Raw genomic sequence first — 25,122 nt, forward strand, 5'->3', positions numbered from 1 at the left:
CGGTGTGTGTGGGGGGGGGCTTCTGGTGGCCGGTGTGTGTGGGGGGCTTCTGGTGGCCGTGTGGTGTGTGTGGGGGCTTCTGGTGGCGCGGTGTGTGGGTGTGGGTGGGGGGGCTTCTGGTGGCCGGTGTGTGTGGGGGGGCTTCTGGTGGCCGGTGTGTGTGGGGGGGGCTTCTGGTGGCCGGTGTGTAGTGGGGGGGCTTCTGGTGGCAGGAGTGTGTGTGGGGGGGGCTTCTGGTGGCTGGTGTGTGTGGGGGGGGGCTTCTGGTGCCGGTGGTGTGGGGGGGGCTTCTGGTGGCCGGTGTGTGTGGGGGGGGCTTCTGGTGGCCGGTGTGTGTGGGGGGGCTTCTGGTGGCCGGTGTGTGTGTGGGGGGCTTCTGGTGGCCGGTGTGTGTGTGGGGGCTTCTGGTGGCCGGTGTGTGTGGGGGGGCTTCTGGTGGCCGGTGTGTGTGGGGGGCTTCTGGTGGCCGGTGTGTGTGGGGGGGGCTTCTGGTGGCCGGTGTGTGTGGGGGGGGCTTCTGGTGGCCGGTGTGTGTGTGGGGGGCTTCTGATGGCCGGTGTGTGTGTGTGGGGCTCTGATGGCCGGTGTGTGTGTGTGGGGGCTTCTGATGGCCGGTGTGTGTGTGTGGGGGCTTCTGGTGGCCGGTGTGTGTGTGGGGGCTTCTGGTGGCCGGTGTGTGTGGGGGGCTTCTGGTGCCGGTTGTGTGTGGGGGGCTTCTGATGGCCGGTGTGTGTGGGGGCTTCTGGTGGCCGGTGTGTGTGGGGGGCTTCTGATGGCCGGTGTGTGTGTGTGGGGGCTTCTGGTGGCCGGTGTTGTGTGTGTGGGGGCTTCTGATGGCCGGTGTGTGTGTGTGGGGGCTTCTGGTGGCCGGTGTGTGTGTGGGGGGGGCTTCTGGTGGCCGGTGTGTGTGGGGGGGGCTTCTGGTGGCCGGTGTGTGTGGGGGGCTTCTGGTGGCCGGTGTGTGTGGGGGGGGGCTTCTGGTGGCCGGTGTGTGTGGGGGGGCTTCTGGTGGCCGGTGTGTGTGGGGGGGGGTTCTGGTGGCCGGTGTGTTGTGGGGGGGTTCTGGTGGCCGGTGTGTGCGGGGGGGCTTCTGGTGGCCGGTGTGTGTGTGGGGGGGGCTTCTGGTGGCCGGTGTGTGTGTGGGGGGGCTTCTGGTGGCCGGTGTGTGTGTGTGGGGGCTTCTGGTGGCCGGTGTGTGTGGGGGGCTTCTGGTGGCCGGTGTGTGTGGGGGGCTTCTGATGGCCGGTGTGTGTGGGGGGCTTCTGGTGGCCGGTGTGTGTGGGGGGCTTCTGATGGCCGGTGTGTGTGTGTGGGGGCTTCTGGTGGCCGGTGTGGTGTGTGTGGGGGCTTCTGATGGCCGGGTGTGTGTGTGTGGGGGCTTCTGGTGGCCGGTGTGTGTGTGGGGGGGGCTTCTGGTGGCCGGTGTGTGTGTGGGGGGGGCTTCTGGTGGCCGGTGTGTGTGTGGGGGGGCTTCTGATGGCCGGTTGCTGTGTGTGTGGGGGCTTCTGGTGGCCGGTGTGTGTGGGGGGCTTCTGGTGGCCGGTGTGTGTGTGGGGGCTTCTGGTGGCCGGTGTGTGTGGGGGGCTTCTGGTGGCCGGTGTGTGTGGGGGGCTTCTGGTGGCCGGTGTGTGTGTGTGGGGGCTTCTGGTGGCCGGTGTGTGTGTGGGGGGGCTTCTGGTGGCCGGTGTGTGTGGGGGGGGCTTCTGGTGGCCGGTGTGTGTGGGGGGCTTCTGGTGGCCGGTGTGTGTGGGGGGCTTCTGGTGGCCGGTGTGTGTGGGGGGGTTCTGGTGGCCGGTGTGTGGGGGGGTTCTGGTGGCCGGTGTGTGGGGGGGGCTTCTGGTGGCCGGTGTGTGTGTGGGGGGGGCTTCTGGTGGCCGGTGTGTGTGTGGGGGGGGCTTCTGGTGGCCGGTGTGTGTGTGTGGTGGGGGCTTCTGGTGGCCGGTGTGTGTGTGTGGGGGCTTCTGGTGGCCGGTGTGTGTGGGGGGCTTCTGGTGGCCGGTGTGTGTGGGGGGCTTCTGGTGGCCGGTAGTGTGTGGGGGGCTTCTGGTGGCCGGTGTGTGTGTGGGGGGGGCTTCTGGTGGCCGGTGTGTGTGGGGGGCTTCTGGTGGCCGGTGTGTGTGGGGGCTTCTGGTGGCCGGTGTGTGTGGGGGGGCTTCTGGTGGCCGGTGTGTGTGTGTGGGGGGCTTCTGGTGGCCGGTGGCATGGTCTACCTTAAAAGTTAGATTAAAAGTTGGGTTAATTAGGGAGCATGGGTGTGCTCTGCTCGGCCATTGCAGGGCTGCACCTGCACGGAGCGCCTTGTGCTTGGTTTGAACAGTCATTTTGTGCTGACAGAGGCCCATTAACCACATCCCTTCACAGCTTTGTCTTTCCAAGTCCTAAAGGACGTGCCCCCTCCAATTATTGCATAAATGGGTCGTTCCATCGTCACCCCAAGATCATGACCCCGGTGCTCCTCCCGCCGGTCCCATCCGCTCCATCTTAGTCGTGTGCCCGACACAGACCGCGGTCTCCGGCCGATGCAGGATCCTCCTCGTGATTGAGCGGCCGGCTTCCTTCTTCGATAATAGGAAACATTTTCCCTGTGTCAGGCACTGGTGACTGGGCCCGCGACGCCTGGAGGGGGGGGGGCCGCGACGCCTGGAGGGGGGGGGGGGGGCCCGCGACGCCTGGAGGGGGGGGGGGGGGCCGCGACGCCTGGAGGGGGGGGGGCCCCGCGACGCCTGGAGGGGGGGGGGGGGCCCGCGACGCCTGGAGGGGGGGGGGCCCGCGACGCCTGGAGGGGGGGGGGGGCCCCGCGACGGCCTGGAGGGGGGGGGGGGGGGCCCGCGACGCCTGGAGGGGGGGGGCCGCGACGCCTGGAGGGGGGGGGGGCCCGCGACGCCTGGACGAGCAGAGCAATCCTCTATATTATAGCAGATGAGCGGCGTCCCTTTCTGTACAACTGTGTTCTTCACTTATTAGAATAAACATGGTTACAGCGGCTCGGAGCGGAGCACGGCCTCCTCGTCCTCTCTGCGGGGGGCGCTGCTAGTCTTCTGATTGACAGTTCAGACCAGTGGTCGGGCTGCGGTTCTGTCGCTCCGCAATGCTCGGGTTCCCAGGAGCAGAGGGCCCGGAGGCTTTCTGGATGCAGCCCCTCTGTCCTCTCCTTTACGCTGTGCAGGCAGCCGCCCGGTGATCACGAGTCATCTACAAGTGCCTCCACCTGCACCTAAATGAGTTTTAAGAAGAGGTAAACTTTTTGCAATTTTATGCATCCAGAAAATGTGACCCCGCCGTGTACCGCCCTGCTCCGTGTACCGCCCTGCTCCGTGTACCGCCCTGCTCCGTGTACCGCCCTGCTCCGTGTACCGCCCTGCTCCGTGTACCGCCCTGCTCCGTGTACCGCCCTGCTCCGTGTACCGCCCTGCTCCGTGTACCGCCCTGCTCCGTGTACCGCCCTGCTCCGTGTACCGCCCTGCTCCGTGTACCGCCCTGCTCCGTGTAACGCCCTGCTCCGTGTAACGCCCTGCTCCGTGTACCCGCCCCTGCTCCGTGTACCGCCCTGCTCCGTGTAACGCCCTGCTCCGTGTAACGCCGGCCTCGTGCTGTGGACGCAGAGGACGGATCCAGCCTTCACTTGTTTGTTATATTTTTGCTTTGCACATTCCCTGTGGAGCCGGCGCATTCTTCACTAGTGCTCTGTGCGTTATGTGACCTCCTCATCACCTTAGCTACCTGTGCCCGCTGCACCCTGCACCCCCCCGCCCTCCCCGTGTGTGTGCTGCACCCCCCCCGCCCTCCTTGTGTGTGTGCTGCACCCCCCCCGCCCTCCTTGTGTGTGTGCTGCACCCCCCGCCCTCCTTGTGTGTGTGCTGCACCCCCCCGCCCTCCTTGTGTGTGTGCTGCACCCCCCCCGCCCTCCTTGTGTGTGTGCTGCACCCCCCCCGCCCTCCTTGTGTGTGTGCTGCACCCCCCCCGCCCTCCTTGTGTGTGTGCTGCACCCCCCCCGCCCTCCTTGTGTGTGTGCTGCACCCCCCCGCCCTCCTTGTGTGTGTGCTGCACCCCCCCCGCCCTCCTTGTGTGTGTGCTGCACCCCCCCGCCCTCCTTGTGTGTGTGCTGCACCCCCCCGCCCTCCTTGTGTGTGTGCTGCACCCCCCCCCCGCCCTCCTTGTGTGTGCTGCACCCCCCCCGCCCTCCTTGTGTGTATGCTGCACCCCCCCCCGCCCTCCTTGTGTGTGTGCTGCACCCCACCCGCCTCCTCCTTGTGTGTGTGCTGCACCCCCCCGCCCTCCTTGTGTGTGTGCTGCACCCCCCCGCCCTCCTTGTGTGTGTGCTGCACCCCCCCCCGCCCTCCTTGTGTGTGTGCTGCACCCCCCCGCCCTCCTTGTGTGTGTGCTGCACCCCCCCCCGCCCTCCTTGTGTGTGTGCTGCACCCCCCCCCGCCCTCCTTGTGTGTGTGCTGCACCCCCCCCGCCCTCCTTGTGTGTGTGCTGCACCCCCCCCCCCGCCCCTCCTTGTGTGTGTGCTGCACCCCCCCGCCCTCCTTGTGTGTGTGCTGCACCCCCCCCCCGCCCTCCTTGTGTGTGTGCTGCACCCCCCCGCCCTCCTTGTGTGTGTGCTGCACCCCCCCCGCCCTCCCCGTGTGTGTGCTGCACCCCCCTGCCCTCCCCGTGTGTGTGCTGCACCCCCCCTGCCCTCCCCGTGTGTGTGCTGCACCCCCCCCCCCCCCTCCCCGTATGTGTGCTGCACCCCCCCCTCCCCCCCGCCAGTCTCTTTTTGGCTCTGTCCTATAAGTGCGCGGTGACGGTGAGGTGGGGGACGAGGTGAATGGCGCAGTGTGCTCGCGCTCGGCCGTCGCTGACTTTCCAGAGACCTCGTCCAAGATAAATATTAGTGAAAGCAAAACCTGGATCCAAATAACAAAAATCCACGTCTGCAAAACTCCATCCCCCGGCATCAGGAGCAACCAGCGCAGGACGCAGCCGCGGAACAGGCCCGCCGCAGGCATGTGTGGATCCCCCAGGACGCTCACACCCCACATTACACCATTATAGATTGTCTCACTCCACAAGGAGAACGCTGCTGCCGCTGATGACGCGGGATGTGATGATTCAGGGGCAGAGGACGCAATTACAGGTTATTAACTATTGTAACAAATCTCGGCTCCTCTCCTCTCCATTGTAACAAATCTCGGCTCCTCTCCATTGTAACAAATCTCAGGTCCTCTCCATTGTAACTAATCTCAGGTCCTCTCCTCTCCATTGTAACAAATCTCGGCTCCTCTCCTCTCCATTGTAACAAATCTCAGATCCTCTCCTCTCCATTGTAACAAATCTCAGGTCCTCTCCTCTCCATTGTAACAAATCTCGGCTCCTCTCCTCTCCGGTGTAACAAATCTCAGGTCCTCTCCTCTCCATTGTAACAAATCTCGGCTCCTCTCCTCTCCGGTGTAACAAATCTCGGCTCCTCTCCTCTCCATTGTAACAAATCTCGGCTCCTCTCCTCTCCGGTGTAACAAATCTCGGCTCCTCTCCTCTCCATTGTAACAAATCTCGGCTCCTCTCCTCTCCAGTGTAACAAATCTCGGCTCCTCTCCAGTGTGGCAAATCTCAGGTCCTCTCCTCTCCGGTGTAACAAATCTCGGCTCCTCTCCTCTCCATTGTAACAAATCTCGGCTCCTCTCCTCTCCATTGTAACAAATCTCGGCTCCTCTCCTCTCCATTGTAACAAATCTCGGCTCCTCTCCTCTCCAGTGTAACAAATCTCGGCTCCTCTCCAGTGTGGCAAATCTCGAGTCCTCTCCTCTCCGGTGTAACAAATCTCGGCTCCTCTCCTCTCCATTGTAACAAATCTCGGCTCCTCTCCTCTCCATTGTAACAAATCTCGGCTCCTCTCCTCTCCATTGTAACAAATCTCGGCTCCTCTCCTCTCCGGTGTGACAAATCTCGGCTCCTCTCCTCTCCGGTGTAACAAATCTCGGCTCCTCTCCTCTCCGGTGTAACAAATCTCGGCTCCTCTCCTCTCCAGTGTGACAAATCTCGGCTCCTCTCCTCTCCAGTGTGACAAATCTCAGATCCTCTCCTCTCCATTGTAACAAATCTCAGGTCCTCTCCTCTCCATTGTAACAAATCTCGGCTCCTCTCCTCTCCGGTGTAACAAATCTCGGCTCCTCTCCTCTCCATTGTAACAAATCTCGGCTCCTCTCCTCTCCGGTGTAACAAATCTCGGCTCCTCTCCTCTCCATTGTAACAAATCTCGGCTCCTCTCCTCTCCATTGTAACAAATCTCGGCTCCTCTCCTCTCCATTGTAACAAATCTCGGCTCCTCTCCTCTCCAGTGTGACAAATCTCGGCTCCTCTCCTCTCCAGTGTGACAAATCTCGGCTCCTCTCCTCTCCATTGTAACAAATCTCGGCTCCTCTCCTCTCCAGTGTGACAAATCTCAGATCCTCTCCTCTCCATTGTAACAAATCTCGGCTCCTCTCCTCTCCGGTGTTACCGCTCTCATTTCTGTGCACGTTCCAATAATTGCAGACAGCCGAGTGCTGATCTGGGCCCGGCAGTGATTGGAGGGCGGCTCATGTGACGCGTCCGCTCCGTTCCTGCCAGCACCAGGGAGATGCAGGGTCCGGCTCTACGGCCAGAATCGTCCAGACCTTTCTAGGACCTCCATTCCCAGAACTTCCGCCTGTATCTATTAGAGACAATCTGCCACCAGGTTTACTATATAATCTGCCAGCACCATGGTGTAGGGACAGAGACCCCGATTCCAGCCATGTGTCACTTATGTTACTGGGTGCAGCAGTTCAGAAAGAGCCGTGTTTTCTCTGCTGCAGATGTAGCGGAGCTGTGTATAGCCCCCCGTCCATGCATGCGTGTGACGGGGGCCGATGTACGGGGTCTGTGCAGCGTGCTCAGGTTAACGCTCTCCCGCTTTATTCCTGCAGGTGAATGTGCGCAGCGGCATGAGTTTACACGACTGTCTGATGAAGGCTCTGAAGGTGCGCGGCCTCCAGCCCGAGTGCTGCGCGGTCTTCCGTCTTCTCGATACTAAAGGGTAAGGAGCCATTATAGCCGGCCGCTGCGGTCTTTACTCTGACTGTAACGTTCATGTTTGGCTTTATTCACTGTAACGTTGTGTTTTTGTGTTTTTTGTTTTTGGTTTTTTTTTTTCTTTCTGTTTTTAATACTGAATTCTAAACACAAAGGATTAATGCCTGAATAAATACCGAGATGTGAAATCTGTGAACTTTGACCCTCTGTGTCTCTCCCAGTAATATAGGCTGGATGTGAGGTCTGTGTGTCTCCCAGTAATATAGGCTGGATGTGAGGTCTGTGTCTCTCCCAGTAATATAGGCTGGATGTGAGCTCTGTGTCTCTCCCAGTAATATAGGCTGGATGTGAGGTCTGTGTGTCTCCCAGTAATATAGGCTGGATGTGAGGTATGTGTGTCTCTCCCAGTAATATAGGCTGGATGTGAGGTCTGTGTGTCTCCAGTAATATAGGCTGGATGTGAGGTCTGTGTGTCTCTCCCAGTAATATAGGCTGGATGTGAGCTCTGTGTGTCTCTCCAGTAATATAGGCTGGATGTGAGGTATGTGTGTCTCTCCCAGTAATATAGGCTGGATGTGAGGTCTGTGTGTCTCCAGTAATATAGGGCTGGATGTGAGGTCTGTGTGTCTCTCCCAGTAATATAGGCTGGATGTGAGTTCTGTGTGTCTCTCCAGTAATATAGGCTGGATGTGAGCTCTGTGTCTCTCCCAGTAATATAGGCTGGATGTGAGCTATGTGTGTGTCTCCCAGTAATATAGGCTGGATGTGAGGTCTGTGTGTCTCTCCCAGTAATATAGGCTGGATGTGAGGTCTGTGTCTCTCCCAGTAATATAGGCTGGATGTGAGGTCTGTGTGTCTCTCCCAGTAATATAGGCTGGATGTGAGGTCTGTGTGTCTCTCCAGTAATATAGGCTGGATGTGAGGTCTGTGTGTCTCCCAGTAATATAGGCTGGATGTGAGCTCTGTGTGTCTCTCCCAGTAATATAGGCTGGATGTGAGCTCTGTGTGTCTCCCAGTAATATAGGCTGGATGTGAGGTCTGTGTCTCTCCCAGTAATATAGGCTGGATGTGAGGTCTGTGTGTCTCCAGTAATATAGGCTGGATGTGAGGTCTGTGTGTCTCTCCCAGTAATATAGGCTGGATGTGAGTTCTGTGTGTCTCTCCCAGTAATATAGGCTGGATGTGAGGTCTGTGTGTCTCTCCCAGTAATATAGGCTGGATGTGAGGTCTGTGTGTCTCTCCAGTAATATAGGCTGGATGTGAGGTCTGTGTGTCTCTCCCAGTAATATAGGCTGGATGTGAGGTCTGTGTCTCTCCCAGTAATATAGGCTGGATGTGAGGTCTGTGTCTCTCCCAGTAATATAGGCTGGATGTGAGCTCTGTGTCTCTCCCAGTAATATAGGCTGGATGTGAGGTCTGTGTCTCTCCAGTAATATAGGCTGGATGTGAGGTCTGTGTCTCTCCAGTAATATAGGCTGGATGTGAGGTCTGTGTCTCTCCCAGTAATATAGGCTGGATGTGAGGTCTGTCTGTCTCTCCCAGTAATATAGGCTGGATGTGAGGTCTGTGTCTCTCCCAGTAATATAGGCTGGATGTGAGGTCTGTGTCTCTCCCAGTAATATAGGCTGGATGTGAGCTCTTTGTGTCTCTCCCAGTAATATAGGCTGGATGTGAGGTCTGTGTGTCTCTCCCAGTAATACAGGCTGATGTGAGGTCTGTGTGTCTCTCCCAGTAATATAGGCTGGATGTGAGGTCTGTGTCTCTCCCAGTAATATAGGCTGGATGTGAGGTCTGTGTGTCTCTCCCAGTAATATAGACTGGATGTGAGGTCTGTGTGTCTCCCAGTAATATAGGCTGGATGTGAGGGTCTGTCTCTCCCAGTAATATAGGCTGGATGTGAGGTCTGTGTGTCTCTCCCAGTAATATAGGCTGGATGTGAGGTCTGTGTGTCTCTCCCAGTAATATAGGCTGGATGTGAGGTCTGTGTCTCTCCCAGTAATATAGGCTGGATGTGAGGTCTGTGTCTCTCCCAGTAATATAGGCTGGATGTGAGCTCTGTGTGTCTCTCCAGTAATATAGGCTGGATGTGAGCTCTGTGTGTCTCTCCCAGTAATATAGGCTGGATGTGAGCTCTGTGTGTCTCTCCCAGTAATATAGGCTGGATGTGAGGTCTGTGTGTCTCTCCCAGTAATATAGGCTGGATGTGAGCTCTGTGTCTCTCCCAGTAATATAGGCTGGATGTGAGGTCTGTGTCTCTCCCAGTAATATAGGCTGGATATGAGGTCTGTGTGTCTCTCCAGTAATATAGGCTGGATGTGAGGTCTGTTGTGTCTCTCCCAGTAATATAGTCTGGATGTGAGGTCTGTGTCTCTCCCAGTAATATAGGCTGATGTGAGGTCTGTGTGTCTCCAGTAATATAGGCTGGATGTGAGCTCTGTGTGTCTCTCCAGTAATATAGGCTGGATGTGAGGTCTGTGTGTCTCTCCCCAGTAATATAGGCTGGATGTGAGCTCTGTGTGTCTCCAGTAATATAGGCTGATGTGAGGTCTGTGTGTGTCTCCCAGTAATACAGGCTGGATGTGAGGTCTGTGTGTCTCCAGTAATATAGGCTGATGTGAGGTCTGTGTGTGTCTCCCAGTAATACAGGCTGGATGTGAGGTCTGTGTGTCTCCAGTAATATAGGCTGATGTGAGGTCTGTGTGTGTCTCCCAGTAATACAGGCTGGATGTGAGGTCTGTGTGTCTCCAGTAATACAGGCTGGATGTGAGGTCTGTGTGTGTCTCCCAGTAATATAGGCTGGATGTGAGGTCTGTGTGTCTCCCAGTAATATAGGCTGGATGTGAGCTCTGTGTGTCTCCCAGTAATATAGGCTGGATGTGAGGTCTGTGTGTCTCCAGTAATATAGGCTGATGTGAGGTCTGTGTGTGTCTCCCAGTAATACAGGCTGGATGTGAGGTCTGTGTGTCTCCAGTAATACAGGCTGGATGTGAGGTCTGTGTGTGTCTCCCAGTAATATAGGCTGGATGTGAGGTCTGTGTGTCTCCCAGTAATATAGGCTGGATGTGAGCTCTGTGTGTCTCCCAGTAATATAGGCTGGATGTGAGGTCTGTGTGTCTCCAGTAATATAGGCTGATGTGAGGTCTGTGTGTGTCTCCCAGTAATACAGGCTGGATGTGAGGTCTGTGTGTCTCCAGTAATACAGGCTGGATGTGAGGTCTGTGTGTGTCTCCCAGTAATATAGGCTGGATGTGAGGTCTGTGTGTCTCCCAGTAATATAGGCTGGATGTGAGGTCTGTGTGTCTCTCCAGTAATATAGGCTGGATGTGAGATCTGTGTGTCTCTCCCAGTAATATAGGCTGGATTGTGAGGTCTGTGTCTCTCCCAGTAATATAGGTTGGATGTGAGCTCTGTGTGTCTCTCAGTAATATAGGCTGGATGTGAGGTCTGTGTGTGTCTCCCAGTAATATAGGCTGGATGTGAGGTCTGTGTGTCTCCCAGTAATATAGGCTGGATGTGAGGTCTGTGTGTCTCTCCAGTAATATAGGCTGGATGTGAGATCTGTGTGTCTCTCCCAGTAATATAGGCTGGATGTGAGCTCTGTGTGTCTCCAGTAATATAGGCTGGATGTGAGATCTGTGTGTCTCTCCCAGTAATATAGGTTGGATGTGAGCTCTGTGTGTCTCTCAGTAATATAGGCTGGATGTGAGGTCTGTGTGTCTCCCAGTAATATAGGCTGGATGTGAGGTCTGTGTGTCTCTCCAGTAATATAGGCTGGATGTGAGGTCTGTGTGTCTCCCAGTAATATAGGCTGGATGTGAGCTCTGTGTGTCTCCCAGTAATATAGGCTGGATGTGAGATCTGTGTGTCTCCAGTAATATAGGCTGGATGTGAGGTCTGTGTCTCTCCAGTAATATAGGCTGGATGTGAGGTCTGTGTGTCTCCAGTAATATAGGCTGGATGTGAGATCTGTGTGTCTCCAGTAATATAGGCTGGATGTGAGCTCTGTGTGTCTCCCAGTAATATAGGCTGGATGTGAGATCTGTGTGTCTCCAGTAATATAGGCTGGATGTGAGCTCTGTGTGTCTCCAGTAATATAGGCTGGATGTGAGATCTGTGTGTCTCTCCCAGTAATATAGGCTGGATGTGAGATCTGTGTGTCTCTCCCAGTAATATAGGCTGGATGTGAGCTCTGTGTGTCTCTCAGTAATATAGGCTGGATGTGACGGTTACATTGCCTGTAACAGTGAACCTTCCTTTATTCCCTTGTTTTCCTGGTCGTGTGTCACGTGTCGTGCTGTGTATTCTGCAGCCATGTGACCGGGTTGTGTTCCTGAGCGGAGTGTGTGCGCAGAGCTGCACTTTTCCCTCCCAGCAGGCGCTCGCTCGCTCTGGCTGCAGTTGCTGGGACGTTTCCCAGAGTGAGTTTTGTTATGGTTGAGGTAATCGGACACCAAGTTTCTGTAGGTGGGGACAAGTCACGGAACTTATTCCTGAGGGATTTGTCAGCAGCAGACGCCATGACTCTCCAGCTCCGCCGCTGCAAATATTCTATCGAAAGTCACAAACAGACGTTAAGGTCCTGACGCTGAATCTAGTACATGGCGCTGGGCCCGTTGGGGGCGGGGGGGCGCTGGGCCCGTTGGGGGCGGGGGGGGCGCTGGGCCCGTTGGGGCGGGGGGGCGCTGGGCCCCGTTGGGGGCGGGGGGGCGCTGGGCCCGTTGGGGGCGGGGGGGGCGCTGGGCCCGTTGGGGGCGGGGGGGCGCTGGGCCCGTTGGGGGCGCTGGGCCCGTTGGGGGCGGGGGGGGCTGGGCCCGTTGGGGGCGGGGGGGGCGCTGGGCCCGTTGGGGGCGGGGGGGGGCGCTGGGCCCGTTAAAAGAAACAACAAAACCCTCCCCCATGTCAACAATATTTGTGTAGCTTCATGTAACGCAGTTGCCGTGAAATCCTCAGGTCATGCTTCGTCCGTCTTCTCGGTATCGGCGGTGGCTGCAGGATATGCTGCTCGGTACTGGAGCCGCCCCGTCTCCTTATAGCGGCCCAGGTACAGCATATCTGCCAATCAAATGAAAAGGAGGCGGATGTGCAGCACGGCCGTATCCGAAGACGGGGCAGCTTTGCCTGCACAGAAAACAGCTGATCTGTAGGGTGAACCCGGCCAATCTAATACTGATAGCCTGTCCTTAGGATAGGTCATCAATGTCTGAGTAACGGACAGCCTCTACAAGACTGGCGCACAAAACAAGGGTAGAGCTGGACACGTCCCTGGGAGACTAGGGGGAGTGGGGAGAAGCGGCCAGGGACCAAATAGTTTGGGTTGTGAGATTAGCGGCCTGGACTTCAGGATTCTTGGAGGATGGAAGTGTAAGCGGCCGTGACCCTGTCGGAGGCTGAGCCGAGAGGGCAGGCTTCCTTGCCCCGGGGAGGCCTTGGCAGGTGGGGAGGGTATGCAATCCCGAGGGGGGAATGGGCAGGTTTCTTCACCCCTGGGAGGCCTTGGGGGCAGGTGGGGGAGGGACCTTGACCCCGGGGTGCTTTGGAGTGGTGCCAGTGAAGTTGCCCAGCCCCCAGAGGTTGGATTTGTTGGGTCGGGCATAATTAAGTAGAGCTCAGCCAGTAATGGAGATAGTCAGCGGCTTGTTTCCCAGAGCAGTAGATGGAGCTGACGGCCGGAGCGCGGTCCCGGATGATGATTCCTGCTCCCCTGTAAATATATGAAGGGAAATATACTGCTACAGTTAGGTCCAGAAATATTTGGACAGTGACACAAGTTTTGTTATTTTAGCTGTTTACAAAAACATGTTCAGAAATACAATTCTATATATAATATGGGCTGAAAGTGCACACTCCCAGCTGCAATATGAGAGTTTTCACATCCAAATCGGAGAAAGGGTTTAGGAATCATAGCTCTGTAATGCATAGCCTCCCTCTTTTTCAAGGGACCAAAAGTAATTGGACAAGGGACTCTAAGGGCTGCAATTAACTCTGAAGGCGTCTCCCTCGGTTAACCTGTAATCAATGAAGTAGTTAAAAGGTCTGGGGTTGATTACAGGTGTGTGGTTTTGCATTTGGAAGCTGTTGCTGTGACCAGACAACATGCGGTCTAAGGAACTCTCAATTGAGGTGAAGCAGAACATCCTGAGGCTGAAAAAAAAGAAAAAATCCATCAGAGAGATAGCAGACATGCTTGGAGTAGCAAAATCAACAGTCGGGTACATTCTGAGAAAAAAGGAATTGACTGGTGAGCTTGGGAACTCAAAAAGGCCTGGGCGTCCACGGATGACAACAGTGGTGGATGATCGCCGCATACTTTCTGTGGGTGAAGAAGAACCCGTTCACAACATCAACTGAAGTCCAGAACACTCTCAGTGAAGTAGGTGTATCTGTCTCTAAGTCACCAGTAAAGAGAAGACTCCATGAAAGTAAATACAAAGGGTTCACATCTAGATGCAAACCATTCATCAATTCCAAAAATAGACAGGCCAGAGTTACATTTGCTGAAAAAACACCTCATGAAGCCAGCTCAGTTCTGGAAAAGTATTCTATGGACAGATGAGACAAAGATCAACCTGTACCAGAATGATGGGAAGAAAAAAGACTGGAGAAGAAAGGGAACTGCACATGATCCAAGGCACACCACATCCTCTGTAAAACATGGTGGAGGCAACGTGATGGCATGGGCATGCATGGCTTTCAATGGCACTGGGTCACTTGTGTTTATTGATGACATAACAGCAGACAAGAGTAGCCGGATGAATTCTGAAGTGTACCGGGATATACTTTCAGCCCAGATTCAGCAAATGCCGCAAATCTGATCGGACGGCGCTTCATAGTACAGATGGACAATGACCCCAAGCATACAGCCAAAGCTACCCAGGAGTTCATGAGTGCAAAAAAGTGGCACATTCTGCAATGGCCAAGTCAATCACCAGATCTTAACCCAATTGAGCATGCATTTCACTTGCTCAAATCCAGACTTAAGACGGAAAGACCCACAAACAAGCAAGACCTGAAGGCTGCGGCTGTAAAGGCCTGGCAAAGCATTAAGAAGGAGGAAACCCAGCGTTTGGTGATGTCCATGGGTTCCAGACTTAAGGCAGTGATTGCCTCCAAAGGATTCGCAACAAAATATTGAATATAAAAATATTTTGTTTGGGTTTGGTTTATTTGTCCAATTACTTTTGACCTCCTAAAATGTGGAGTGTTTGTAAAGAAATGTGACAATTCCTACAATTTCTATCAGATATTTTTGTTCAAACCTTCAAATTAAACGTTACAATCTGCACTTGAATTCTGTTGTAGAGGTTTCATTTCACATCCAATGTGGTGGCATGCAGAGCCCAACTCGCCAAAATTGTGTCACTGGCCAAAGATTTCTGGACCTAACTGTACATCCACAGCTCGGTGATGAATCCTGAGCATCTTTTCCTGTCCTGCATTCACCCCGGGTCCTTCCAGCTCTCCCTATCCTTCATTCTCTCCGGGTCCTTCCAGCTTTTCATCTCCTGCGTTTGTGCCGGGTCCTTCCAGCTTTTCCTGTTTTTCGGTTGCTCCGGGTCCTTCTAGCTTTTCCCGTCCTGCGTTTGTGCCGGGTCCTTCCAGCTTTTCCTGTCCTGCGGTTGCTCCGGGTCCTTCCAGCTTTTCTTGTCCTGCGGTTGCTCCAGGTCCTTCCAGCTTTTCCTGTCCTGCGGTTGCTCCGGGTCCTTCCAGCTTTCTCTGTCCTGCGGTCGCTCTGGGTCCTTCCAGCTTTGCCTGTCCTGCGGTTGCTCCGGGTCCTTCCAGCTTTCCCTGTCCTGCGGTTGCTCCGGGTCCTTCCAGCTTTTCCTGTCCTGCGGTTGCTCTGGGTCCTTCCAGCTTTTCCTGTCCTGCGGTTGCTCTGGGTCTTTCCAGCTTTTCCTGTACTGCGGTCGCTCCGGTTCCTTCCAGCTTTTCCTGTCCTGCGGTTGCTCCGGTTCCTTCCAGCTTTCCCTGTCCTGCGGTCGCTCCGGTTCCTTCCAGCTTTCCCTGTCCTGCGGTTGCTCTGGGTCCTTCCAGCTCTCCCTGTCCTGTGGTTGCTCCGCGTCCTTCCAGCTTTTCCTGTCCTGCGGTTGCTCCGGGTCCTTCCAGCTTTTCCTGTCCTGCGGTCGCTCCGGGTCCTTCCAGCTTTTCCTGTCCTGCGGTCCGCTCCGGGTCCTTCCAGCTTTCCCTGTCCTGCGGTAGCTCCGGGTCCTTCCAGCTCTCCCTGTCCTGCGGTTATCCGGGTCCTTCCAGCTCTCCCTGTCCTGCGGTTGCTCTGGGTCCTTCTAGCTTTTCCTGTCCTGCGGTCGCTCCGGGTCCTTCCAGCTTTTTTTGCACTTTCTTTGTGTCTGTGTGTTAATGCATTGTCCGTTCCATCAGAAAGCAGCGGCTGGACTGGAGCACGGACGCCGTGTCGCTGATAGGGGCAGAGCTGCAAGTGGATTTCTTGGATCACGTCCCACTCACAACCCATAATTTTGTAAGTTTCGTGACGTCTGTTTTATTTTATTTCTTGCATTAATCACCAGTTTGTGTTGTTTTCTATTTGGTTATGTCGTCCCCAGTGAAGCCCGTGACCGCCCCCATCCCCCGTCCTCCGGGATCTCACTCACATCATGTTAAAGGGATTGTTCATTTGGCACAATCCCTTTTTATTTTTACCTGAATATTTAGGGCTAAAAATTTGGCTTTTATAAGCTCTTAGGTGTTTCTTGCACATTTATCTATAATCTGGTCTATGGTCGGAAATCAGCAGAGGAGCTCCGAAAAATACAGATAAGTATTGCCGGGGTCATCGCTCAATGGCTTCTGCCGTCACACCAGCAGATGGCCGGCCTGGGCCCGCCGGAGCAGGAGCCGTGTGCAGAGGGGCTGAGCTGTCCCCATCCGTCTCAATAATTGGACAGGAGCAAATCGTTTGAAATTCCATTTTTGACAGGAAATGTTTCCAAAATACCGGCTTGTGGCAGAATTCACTGGGAACCGAAACTGCAACAAAGCCGCGATCCACGGAACCCAAATTGTTTGCATTTACTTTCAGTGAATTTACCAAATTTGACATGAATTTGATTCGCTGCTCTCGCGTTAATACGGGGATGACTTTGGCTGATCTGCATTTACTTCCTTAGGTGCGAAAGACATTCTTGAAGTTGGCCTTCTGCGACATCTGTCAGAAATTTCTCCTGAACGGTTTCCGGTGTCAGACGTGCGGGTACAAGTTCCACGAGCATTGCAGCACCAAGGTCCCAACCATGTGTGTGGACTGGAGCAACATCCGGCAGTTACTGTGAGTGAGCGGCGCAGCGGGCACACATTTCTGGTACCCGGTGCACACAGCACACCTCTGGTGCCAAGCACACCTCTAGTACCGGCCGCACACCTCTAGTACCGGCCGCACACCTCTAGTACCGGCCGCACACCTCTAGTACCGGCCGCACACCTCTAGTACCGGCCGCACACCTCTAGTACCGGCCGCACACCTCTAGTACCGGCCGCACACCGCACAACTCTGGTGCCAAGGACCCCTCTGGTGCCGGCCGCACGCCTCTAGTACCGGCCGCACACCGCACAACTCTGGTGCCAAGGACCCCTCTGGTGCCGGCCGCACGCCTCTAGTACCGGCCGCACACCGCACAACTCTGGTGCCAAGGACCCCTCTGGTGCCGGCCGCACGCCTGTGGTGCCGGCCGCACAACTCTGGTTCAAAGCACACCTTTAGTACTGGGCATACACCGCACACCTCTAGTACCGGGCTCTCACCTCTGGTGCCAAGCACACCTCTAGTACCGGGCTCTCACCTCTGGTGCCAAGCACACCTCTAGTACCGGGCTCTCACCTCTGGTGCCAAGCACACCTCTAGTACTGGCCGCACACCTCTGGTGCCAAGCACACCTCTAGTGCCGGCCGCACACCTCTGGTGCCGGCCGCACACCTCTGGTGCCGGGCACGCACCTCTGCTGCTGTGGGGGTGCCCCACCTCTGGTGCCGGCATCGTGTATGTCAGGCAGATTAATGATGGCGCTTGTAAAGTGTCCGTCCTCGGCAGAGAGCAGCAGACAGGCCGGTTCTGGGGAAACATCTGGATGAACCAGTTTATTCTATTTTTAAACAAAGTTATTATTGTAAATGTAATGACGGCGGGATGAGTAAAAGGGCATAAACACCGCGGCCTCCATCCCGCCCCCTCACCGGAGGCTTTCATCATGCCGGGATAGAGGGAGGCCGAGGGCGGGCAGCGCAGCGTGTCATGTAAATATCGAGCTCATTAATCACATGTTCTCTGCTCCATCAGACGCTGCATTCTGTCATCAGTCGCTGTTTAGCTCTTTCTTTATCCCCTTCTAGTTGAAGACCACCCAGACCTTAAAAGCTCTAAAAAACCCAAAACGCTCTAAATATAAGGGCCCCCCCAGCTCTTACTAGAGTGCTTCTTGCTGTAGTTGTGATAACAATCTTTGTCTTCTCTTCTGCAGAGCTCTGAATGCTGAGCACTGTATAACCACCACTGATTGGCAGCTTTCTATGTATAACCTCCCTCCCCCCCACCACTGATTAGGAGCTTTCTGTCTATAACCTGGCCCCCACCATTGATTGGCAGCTTTCTATGTATAACTCCACCCACACCACTGCTTGGTAGCTTTCTGTATAACCCCCCCACCACTGATTGGCAGCTTTCTGTATATAACCCCCCCCCCCCACCACCACCACTGGCAGCTTTCTGTGTTTAACCCCCACCACTGATTGGCAGCTTTCTGTATAACCCCCCCCACCACCACCACTGATTGGCAGCTCTGTGTATAGCCCTTCCCCACCACTGACTGGCAGCTTTCTATGTATAACTCCGCCCACACCACTGACTGTCAGCTTTCTCTGTATAACCCCGCCCACACCACTGATTGGCAGCTTTTTGTGTACTCTGTGGATAGATAGCTGCTAATCAGTGGTGGGGGCAGGGTTGGACTAGGAGGCATGAGACACCCAGTTCTGTAGTGATACTGTAAGTCACACATTGCTGGAATCGGGGTTCTCAGCCCCAATCAATGATGGGGTAGGGTTACACAAAGCAGGAGGACTACATGCCACGAGACAACTAGTGATTGATTTTATTAAAACTACAGCAGGCAGCCCAGTAAGTGACGCGTGCCTGGAATCCGGGTCTCCATCTACATTGTGCTGTGCTCACATTAGGTGGGAAAAACCTGGTGCAGTTTATCCCTATAAACCCCATCCTATAGGGAAGCATTAGAGGCTGCGGTGATGGAGGGAACGAGACGAGGGAGGTAAAAAACGATAAAATGTGACCAACCAGTGAGAGCGGCGCCGCGCTGTGTGTGCGCCAGGTTCAGGCTTCGTGGTTGGTCGCCGGCGGGGCTCGCGGTTGGTCGCCGCCTCCGTCCTGTCTGACGCCATCGTGCTTTATCTTTCCACAGATTGTTTCCTAACCCCAGTAATGTAGATGGCAGCGCACCTTCACTACCATCGATGCGGCGGATGCGGGAATCAGTCCGTGGCCCCGCGAGGTGCGTAATCTTCATCTCTACATGGTCGTGTGCGCGGCCGCAGTCATTGCTGCTTCTGCTGAATTCATCTTTTCATGGTCTTCACATTTGCGTGGTTTTTTTTTTGTCTTTTCTTAACTCCGCGCTCTGCGCCAAAGTATCTAATGTTTTCCTTATAAAAGTCTCACTTTGTGGCAGACGTCTCCCGTCTCCTCCGGGGCCATTCCTTGTAGAATAGTCATTACACACAGGAAAAACGCTCCTGCCTATTTAATAAAGATGGTGCAAAAAACCATCCGAAAAAACAATGAAAAGTGACTGAAAAAGATCCTCAAATGATGAATCGCCAGCAGAAAGCTGATCCCGGGGGGGCGTCGCGGGTCCGTGTCCGGGGATGGGGGCGTCGTGGGTCGGTGGGGGGGGGGGGGAGGGGGCGTCGCGGGTCCGTGTCCCGGGGGGGGAAGGGGGACGTCGCGGGTCCGTGTCCGGGGGGGGGGGAGGCGTCGGGTCAGTGTCCGGGGAGGGGGGCGTCGCGGGTCCGCCGGCCGTGCCTCCTGTTGATCTGCAGATTTGTAGCATCTGTTGTTCTGCTCGTTTTATTTCACGTGGTTTTTTGTGTCCAGCTCCCAGCACAGATATTCCACACCTCACGCCTTCAACTTCACAACGCCCAGTCCATCGTCGGAGTGCTCGCTTTCTCAGAGGCAAAGGTCCACGTCCACGCCCAACGTCCACATGGTCAGCACCACGATGCCCGTGGACAGCAGAATGATCGAGGTAACGGCGTCTCACGTGGCATCCATAATTGGATTCCGCTACAAGTTTGTACTTCAGAGTGTTGGTGATATGTGTAACAAATGATATTGAGACCCCAAGAATAGCGAGGGGCAGTCCTGTGTAAGAAGTCTGCAGTGGGGCAGTCCTGTGTAAGAGAAGTCTGCAGTGGGGCAGTCCTGTGTAAGAGAAGTCTGCAGTGGGGCAGTCCTGTGTAAGAGAAGTCTGCAGTGGGGCAGTCCTGTGTAAGACAAGTCTGCAGTGGGGCAGTCCTGTGTAAGAGAAGTCTGCAGTGGGGCAGCCCTGTGTAAGAGAAGTCTGCAGTGGGGCAGTCCTGTGTAAGAGAAGTCTGCAGTGGGGCAGCCCTGTGTAAGAGAAGTCTGCAGTGGGGCAGTCCTGTGTAAGAGAAGTCTGCAGTGGGGCAGTCCTGTGTAAGAGAAGTCTGCAGTGGGGCAGTCCTGTGTAAGAGAAGTCTGCAGTGGGGCAGTCCTGTGTAAGAGAAGTCTGCAGTGGGGCAGCCCTGTGTAAGAGAAGTCTGCAGTGGGGCAGTCCTGTGTAAGAGAAGTCTGCAGTGGGGCAGTCCTGTGTAAGAGAAGTCTGCAGTGGGGCAGTCCTGTGTAAGAGAAGTCTGCAGTGGGGCAGCCCTGTGTAAGAGAAGTCTGCAGTGGGGCAGCCCTGTGTAAGAGAAGTCTGCAGTGGGGCAGCCCTGTGTAAGAGAAGTCTGCAGTGGGGCAGCCCTGTGTAAGAGAAGTCTGCAGTGGGGCAGTCCTGTGTAAGAGAAGTCTGCAGTGGGGCAGTCCTGTGTAAGAGAAGTCTGCAGTGGGGCAGTCCTGTGTAAGAGAAGTCTGCAGTGGGGCAGCCCTGTGTAAGAGAAGTCTGCAGTAGGGCAGTCCTGTGTAAGAGAAGTCTGCAGTGGGGCAGCCCTGTGTAAGAGAAGTCTGCAGTGGGGCAGCCCTGTGTAAGAGAAGTCTGCAGTGGGGCAGTCCTGTGTAAGAGAAGTCTGCAGTGGGGCAGTCCTGTGTAAGAGAAGTCTGCAGTGGGGCAGTCCTGTGTAAGAGAAGTCTGCAGTGGGGCAGTCCTGTGTAAGAGAAGTCTGCAGTGGGGCAGTCCTGTGTAAGAGAAGTCTGCAGTGGGGCAGCCCTGTGTAAGAGAAGTCTGCAGTGGGGCAGCCCTGTGTAAGAGAAGTCTGCAGTGGGGCAGTCCTGTGTAAGAGAAGTCTGCAGTGGGGCAGCCCTGTGTAAGAGAAGTCTGCAGTGGGGCAGCCCTGTGTAAGAGAAGTCTGCAGTGGGGCAGCCCTGTGTAAGAGAAGTCTGCAGTGGGGCAGCCCTGTGTAAGAGAAGTCTGCAGTAGGGCAGCCCTGTGTAAGAGAAGTCTGCAGTGGGGCAGCCCTGTGTAAGAGAAGTCTGCAGTGGGGCAGCCCTGTGTAAGAGAAGTCTGCAGTGGGGCAGCCCTGTGTAAGAGAAGTCTGCAGTGGGGCAGCCCTGTGTAAGAGAAGTCTGCAGTGGGGCAGTCCTGTGTAAGAGAAGTCTGCAGTGGGGCAGTCCTGTGTAAGAGAAGTCTGCAGTGGGGCAGTCCTGTGTAAGAGAAGTCTGCAGTGGGGCAGTCCTGTGTAAGAGAAGTCTGCAGTGGGGCAGTCCTGTGTAAGAGAAGTCTGCAGTGGGGCAGCCCTGTGTAAGAGAAGTCTGCAGTGGGGCAGCCCTGTGTAAGAGAAGTCTGCAGTGGGGCAGCCCTGTGTAAGAGAAGTCTGCAGTGGGGCAGCCCTGTGTAAGAGAAGTCTGCAGTGGGGCAGCCCTGTGTAAGAGAAGTCTGCAGTGGGGCAGCCCTGTGTAAGAGAAGTCTGCAGTGGGGCAGTCCTGTGTAAGAGAAGTCTGCAGTGGGGCAGTCCTGTGTAAGAGAAGTCTGCAGTAGGGCAGTCCTGTGTAAGAGAAGTCTGCAGTGGGGCAGTCCTGTGTAAGAGAAGTCTGCGGTGGGGCAGTCCTGTGTAAGAGAAGTCTGCGGTGGGGCAGTCCTGTGTAAGAGAAGTCTGCAGTGGGGCAGCCCTGTGTAAGAGAAGTCTGCAGTGGGGCAGCCCTGTGTAAGAGAAGTCTGCAGTGGGGCAGCCCTGTGTAAGAGAAGTCTGCAGTGGGGCAGTCCTGTGTAAGAGAAGTCTGCAGTGGGGCAGTCCTGTGTAAGAGAAGTCTGCAGTGGGGCAGTCCTGTGTAAGAGAAGTCTGCAGTGGGGCAGTCCTGTGTAAGAGAAGTCTGCAGTGGGGCAGCCCTGTGTAAGAGAAGTCTGCAGTGGGGCAGCCCTGTGTAAGAGAAGTCTGCAGTGGGGCAGCCCTGTGTAAGAGAAGTCTGCAGTGGGGCAGCCCTGTGTAAGAGAAGTCTGCAGTGGGGCAGCCCTGTGTAAGAGAAGTCTGCAGTGGGGCAGCCCTGTGTAAGAGAAGTCTGCAGTGGGGCAGTCCTGTGTAAGAGAAGTCTGCAGTGGGGCAGTCCTGTGTAAGAGAAGTCTGCAGTGGGGCAGTCCTGTGTAAGAGAAGTCTGCAGTGGGGCAGTCCTGTGTAAGAGAAGTCTGCGGTGGGGCAGTCCTGTGTAAGAGAAGTCTGCGGTGGGGCAGTCCTGTGTAAGAGAAGTCTGCAGTGGGGCAGCCCTGTGTAAGAGAAGTCTGCAGCGGGGCAGTCCTGTGTAAGAGAAGTCTGCAGAGTCGTGCTCTCCTGCGGTCTCGTATTCACATGTATGCGATTCGCAGTCCTACAGTCGCATGCCGACTAGACTTCTGCAAGTCTCTCACTCTATTGACAGAAGCAGCATGAGACAAGTCAGAATGTGACGGCAGAAACACGGGGAATCATGACAGTGGGCACATTGCACAATGTCACAGTTTGGCTGTCACACAGACTGCTGACGTGGTCTTGTTAGTGGCCAGTATGGCAGCTCATCCGTATCTGAGTGTATGGGCGTAGGGCACAGGTTCTAGTTTAGGTTCTCCTAATCTTATAGTATCACCCTAGAGGTGCATTCAGTGGCTATCACTGCTGCTCCTCCCAACCCTCCTATACATATGCACGCTCAGTCTATTGACTGTGCATGTTGTGAGGCGCGGGGGGGTATGCAGCTGCCAAACATATGACGCTCGCTTAATTACCCTGAGAATAAAGGATTAGGCATGTAGAAATTCAGTATGCCCGATCTTTTTATATAATAGCAAAGGCCAAATGCAGGTTGGTGAAAATCTCAAGACAGTAGCTGATTGGCCGATTCTGCCATACACCTCCGTCTAAGGGGCATCTGATTGATTTCAGACTTTTCCACCTTCTCCTCCCCATTTAGAGCCTTAGGCTTCTCCCCTCGTGGCGCCTCCCGCTCTTCTTCTCCCCTCGTGGCGCCTCCCGCTCTTCTTCTCCCCTCGTGGCGCCTCCCGCTCTTCTTCTCCCCTCGTGGCGCCTCCCGCTCTTCTCCCTTCGTGGCGCCTCCCGCTCTTCTCCCCTCGTGGCGCCTCCCGCTCTTCTTCTCCCCTCGTGGCGCCTCCCGCTCTTCTCCCCTCGTGGCGCCTCCCGCTCTTCTCCCCTCGTGGCGCCTCCCGCTCTTCTCACCTCTTACTCTCTTCCTCTGATAGAATAACTGGCTGAATACTTCCCCGAGGTCCAGATCCCGGCGCTTTTGTCTGTGGGGCAGAGTAGGTATTTGCTGGTTCTTGTAGTGTTGCTCGGGGTCGTCCTCCTGACTCCCGTATTTCCGGCTTTGGATAATGGCTTGTTTGTGCCTCTTGTCCTCATGGCCGTACGTTTGGTTTTGCCGAGTGGAGATTTTTGGGCACTGGAGATGGAATAGTAATGTGGACCGGGCGGTGGTGACTTCTCCCCGACCTGCTGTAATATCTCCAGCCGGCAAAGCTCTGCCCGTGGTCTGCATGTTGTTCTATGGCCGGGGAGATGGAGGAAGCCGTGCCCGAGCCTTGTACTACCACAGCATGCCGAGTGCAGCGTCTAACAGCCGCAGGATGAGCCGGAGGACGCCACACGTCGTCTTTATCCTGCGTGTTGTGGAGCTGAAGTGCGAGTCTCTAAGGACGTGGCATAATCCACTGAAGGGAATAATGTCCGGAGCCTCGGGGCCGGTGTGAAGCACCATGGGATCTGGGGAATCAAGTTCTGTGGTTTTTATTTACATTTTCTAAATTAACATTTGTTTGTACTTGCCCTTTAGTTGTTGGCGTTTTCTAATCCTCCGGTGCCCGCTGCGTGCCGTCTTTCTGCCCCGATCTCCTCGGTTCGCTCTTTGGTTGTTGTTCCTTTCTAATCCTCCGGTGCCCGCTGCGTGCCGTCCTTCTGCCCCGATCTCGGTTTGCTCTTTGGTTGTTGGCGTTTTCTAATCCTCCGGTGCCCGCTGCGTGCCGTCTTTCTGCCCCGATCTCCTCGGTTCGCTCTTTGGTTGTTGGCGTTTTCTAATCCTCCGGTGCCTGCTGCATGCCGTCTTTCTGCCCTGATCTCCTTGGTTTGCTCTTTGGTTGTTGTTCCTTTCTAATCCTCCGGTGCCTGCTGCGTGCCGTCCTTCTGCCCCGATCTCCTCGGTTTGCTCTTTGGTTGTTGGCGTTTTCTAATCATCCGGTGCCCGCTACGTGCAGTCTTTCTGCCTCGATCTCCTCGGTTTGCTCTTTGGTTGTTGGCGTTTTCTAATCCTCCGGTGCCCGCTTCGTGCCGTCCTTCTGCCCCGATCTCCTCGGTTTGCTCTTTGGTTCTTGGCGTTTTCTAATCCTCCGGTGCCCGCTTCGTGCCGTCCTTCTGCCCCGATCTCCTCGGTTTGCTCTTTGGTTCTTGGCGTTTTCTAATCCTCCGGTGCCTGCTGCATGCCATCCTTCTTCTGCCCCGATCTCCTCGGTTTGCTCTTTGGTTGTTGTTCCTTTCTAATCCTCCGGTGCCCGCTGCGTGCCGTCCTTCTGCCCCGATCTCCTCCGTTCGCTCTTTGGTTGTTGTTCCTTTCTAATCCTCCGGTGCCTGCTGCGTGCCGTCCTTCTTCCCCGATCTCCTCGGTTTGCTCTTTGGTTGTTGGCGTTTTCTAATCCTCCGGTGCCCGCTTCGTGCCGTCCTTCTGCCCCGATCTCCTCGGTTTGCTCTTTGGTTATTGGCGTTTTCTAATCCTCCGGTGCCCGCTTCATGCCGTCCTTCTGCCCCGATCTCCTCGGTTTGCCCTTTTGGTTGTTGGCGTTTTCTAATCCGGTGCCCGCTGCGTGCCGTCCTTCTGCCCTGGTCTCCTCGGTTTGCTCTTTGGTTATTGGCGTTTTCTAATCCTCCGGTGCCTGCTGCGTGCCGTTCTTCTGCCCCCTTTGGTTGTTGGTGTTGTTCTAATCCTCCGGTGCCTGCCGTCCTTCTGTCCCGATCTCCTCGGTTTGCTCTTTGGTTGTTTGGCGTTTTCTAATCCTCCGGTGCCTGCTGTCCTTCTGCCCCGATCTCCTCGAGTCGCTCTTTGGTTGTTTGGCGTTTTCTAATCCTCCGGTGCCTGCTGTCCTTCTGCCCCGATCTCCTCGTTTCGCTCTTTGGTTATTGGCGTTTTCTAATCCTCCGGTGCCTGCTGTCCTTCTGCCCCAATCTCCTCGGGTCGCTCTTTGGTTGTTTGGCGTTTTCTAATCCTCCGGTGCCTGCTGTCCTTCTGCCCCAATCTCCTCGGGTCGCTCTTTGGTTGTTTGGCGTTTTCTAATCCTCCGGTGCCTGCTGTCCTTCTGCCCCAATCTCCTCGGTTCGCTCTTTGGTTGTTTTGGGGTTTTCTAATCCTCCGGTGCCCGCTGTTTTTCTGCCCCGATCTCCTCGGCTCGCTCTTTGGTTGTTTGGTGTTTTCTAATCCTC

At 55.5% G+C, this 25,122-nt stretch overlaps 1 protein-coding gene across 2 annotated transcripts in view; it reads left to right on the forward strand.

Moving 5' to 3' along the window:
- The window catches only part of RAF1 (Raf-1 proto-oncogene, serine/threonine kinase), a 62,420-nt gene that overhangs the window by 11,930 nt on the left and 25,368 nt on the right, over window positions 1-25,122 (forward strand). The window contains exons 2-7 of one of the 2 annotated variants that reach the window (XM_075321256.1): window positions 6,933-7,042; window positions 15,412-15,511; window positions 16,161-16,318; window positions 18,462-18,551; window positions 19,154-19,307; window positions 22,899-22,958. In XM_075321256.1, coding sequence (XP_075177371.1) covers window positions 6,933-7,042; window positions 15,412-15,511; window positions 16,161-16,318; window positions 18,462-18,551; window positions 19,154-19,307; window positions 22,899-22,958 — 672 coding nt within the window. The remainder of the gene's footprint in view (window positions 1-6,932; window positions 7,043-15,411; window positions 15,512-16,160; window positions 16,319-18,461; window positions 18,552-19,153; window positions 19,308-22,898; window positions 22,959-25,122) is intronic. The other variant, XM_075321258.1, reaches the window with a different exon arrangement.

The sequence above is a fragment of the Anomaloglossus baeobatrachus genome, chromosome 8 (assembly GCF_048569485.1).
Source record: "Anomaloglossus baeobatrachus isolate aAnoBae1 chromosome 8, aAnoBae1.hap1, whole genome shotgun sequence".
Lineage (NCBI taxonomy): Eukaryota > Metazoa > Chordata > Amphibia > Anura > Aromobatidae > Anomaloglossus > Anomaloglossus baeobatrachus.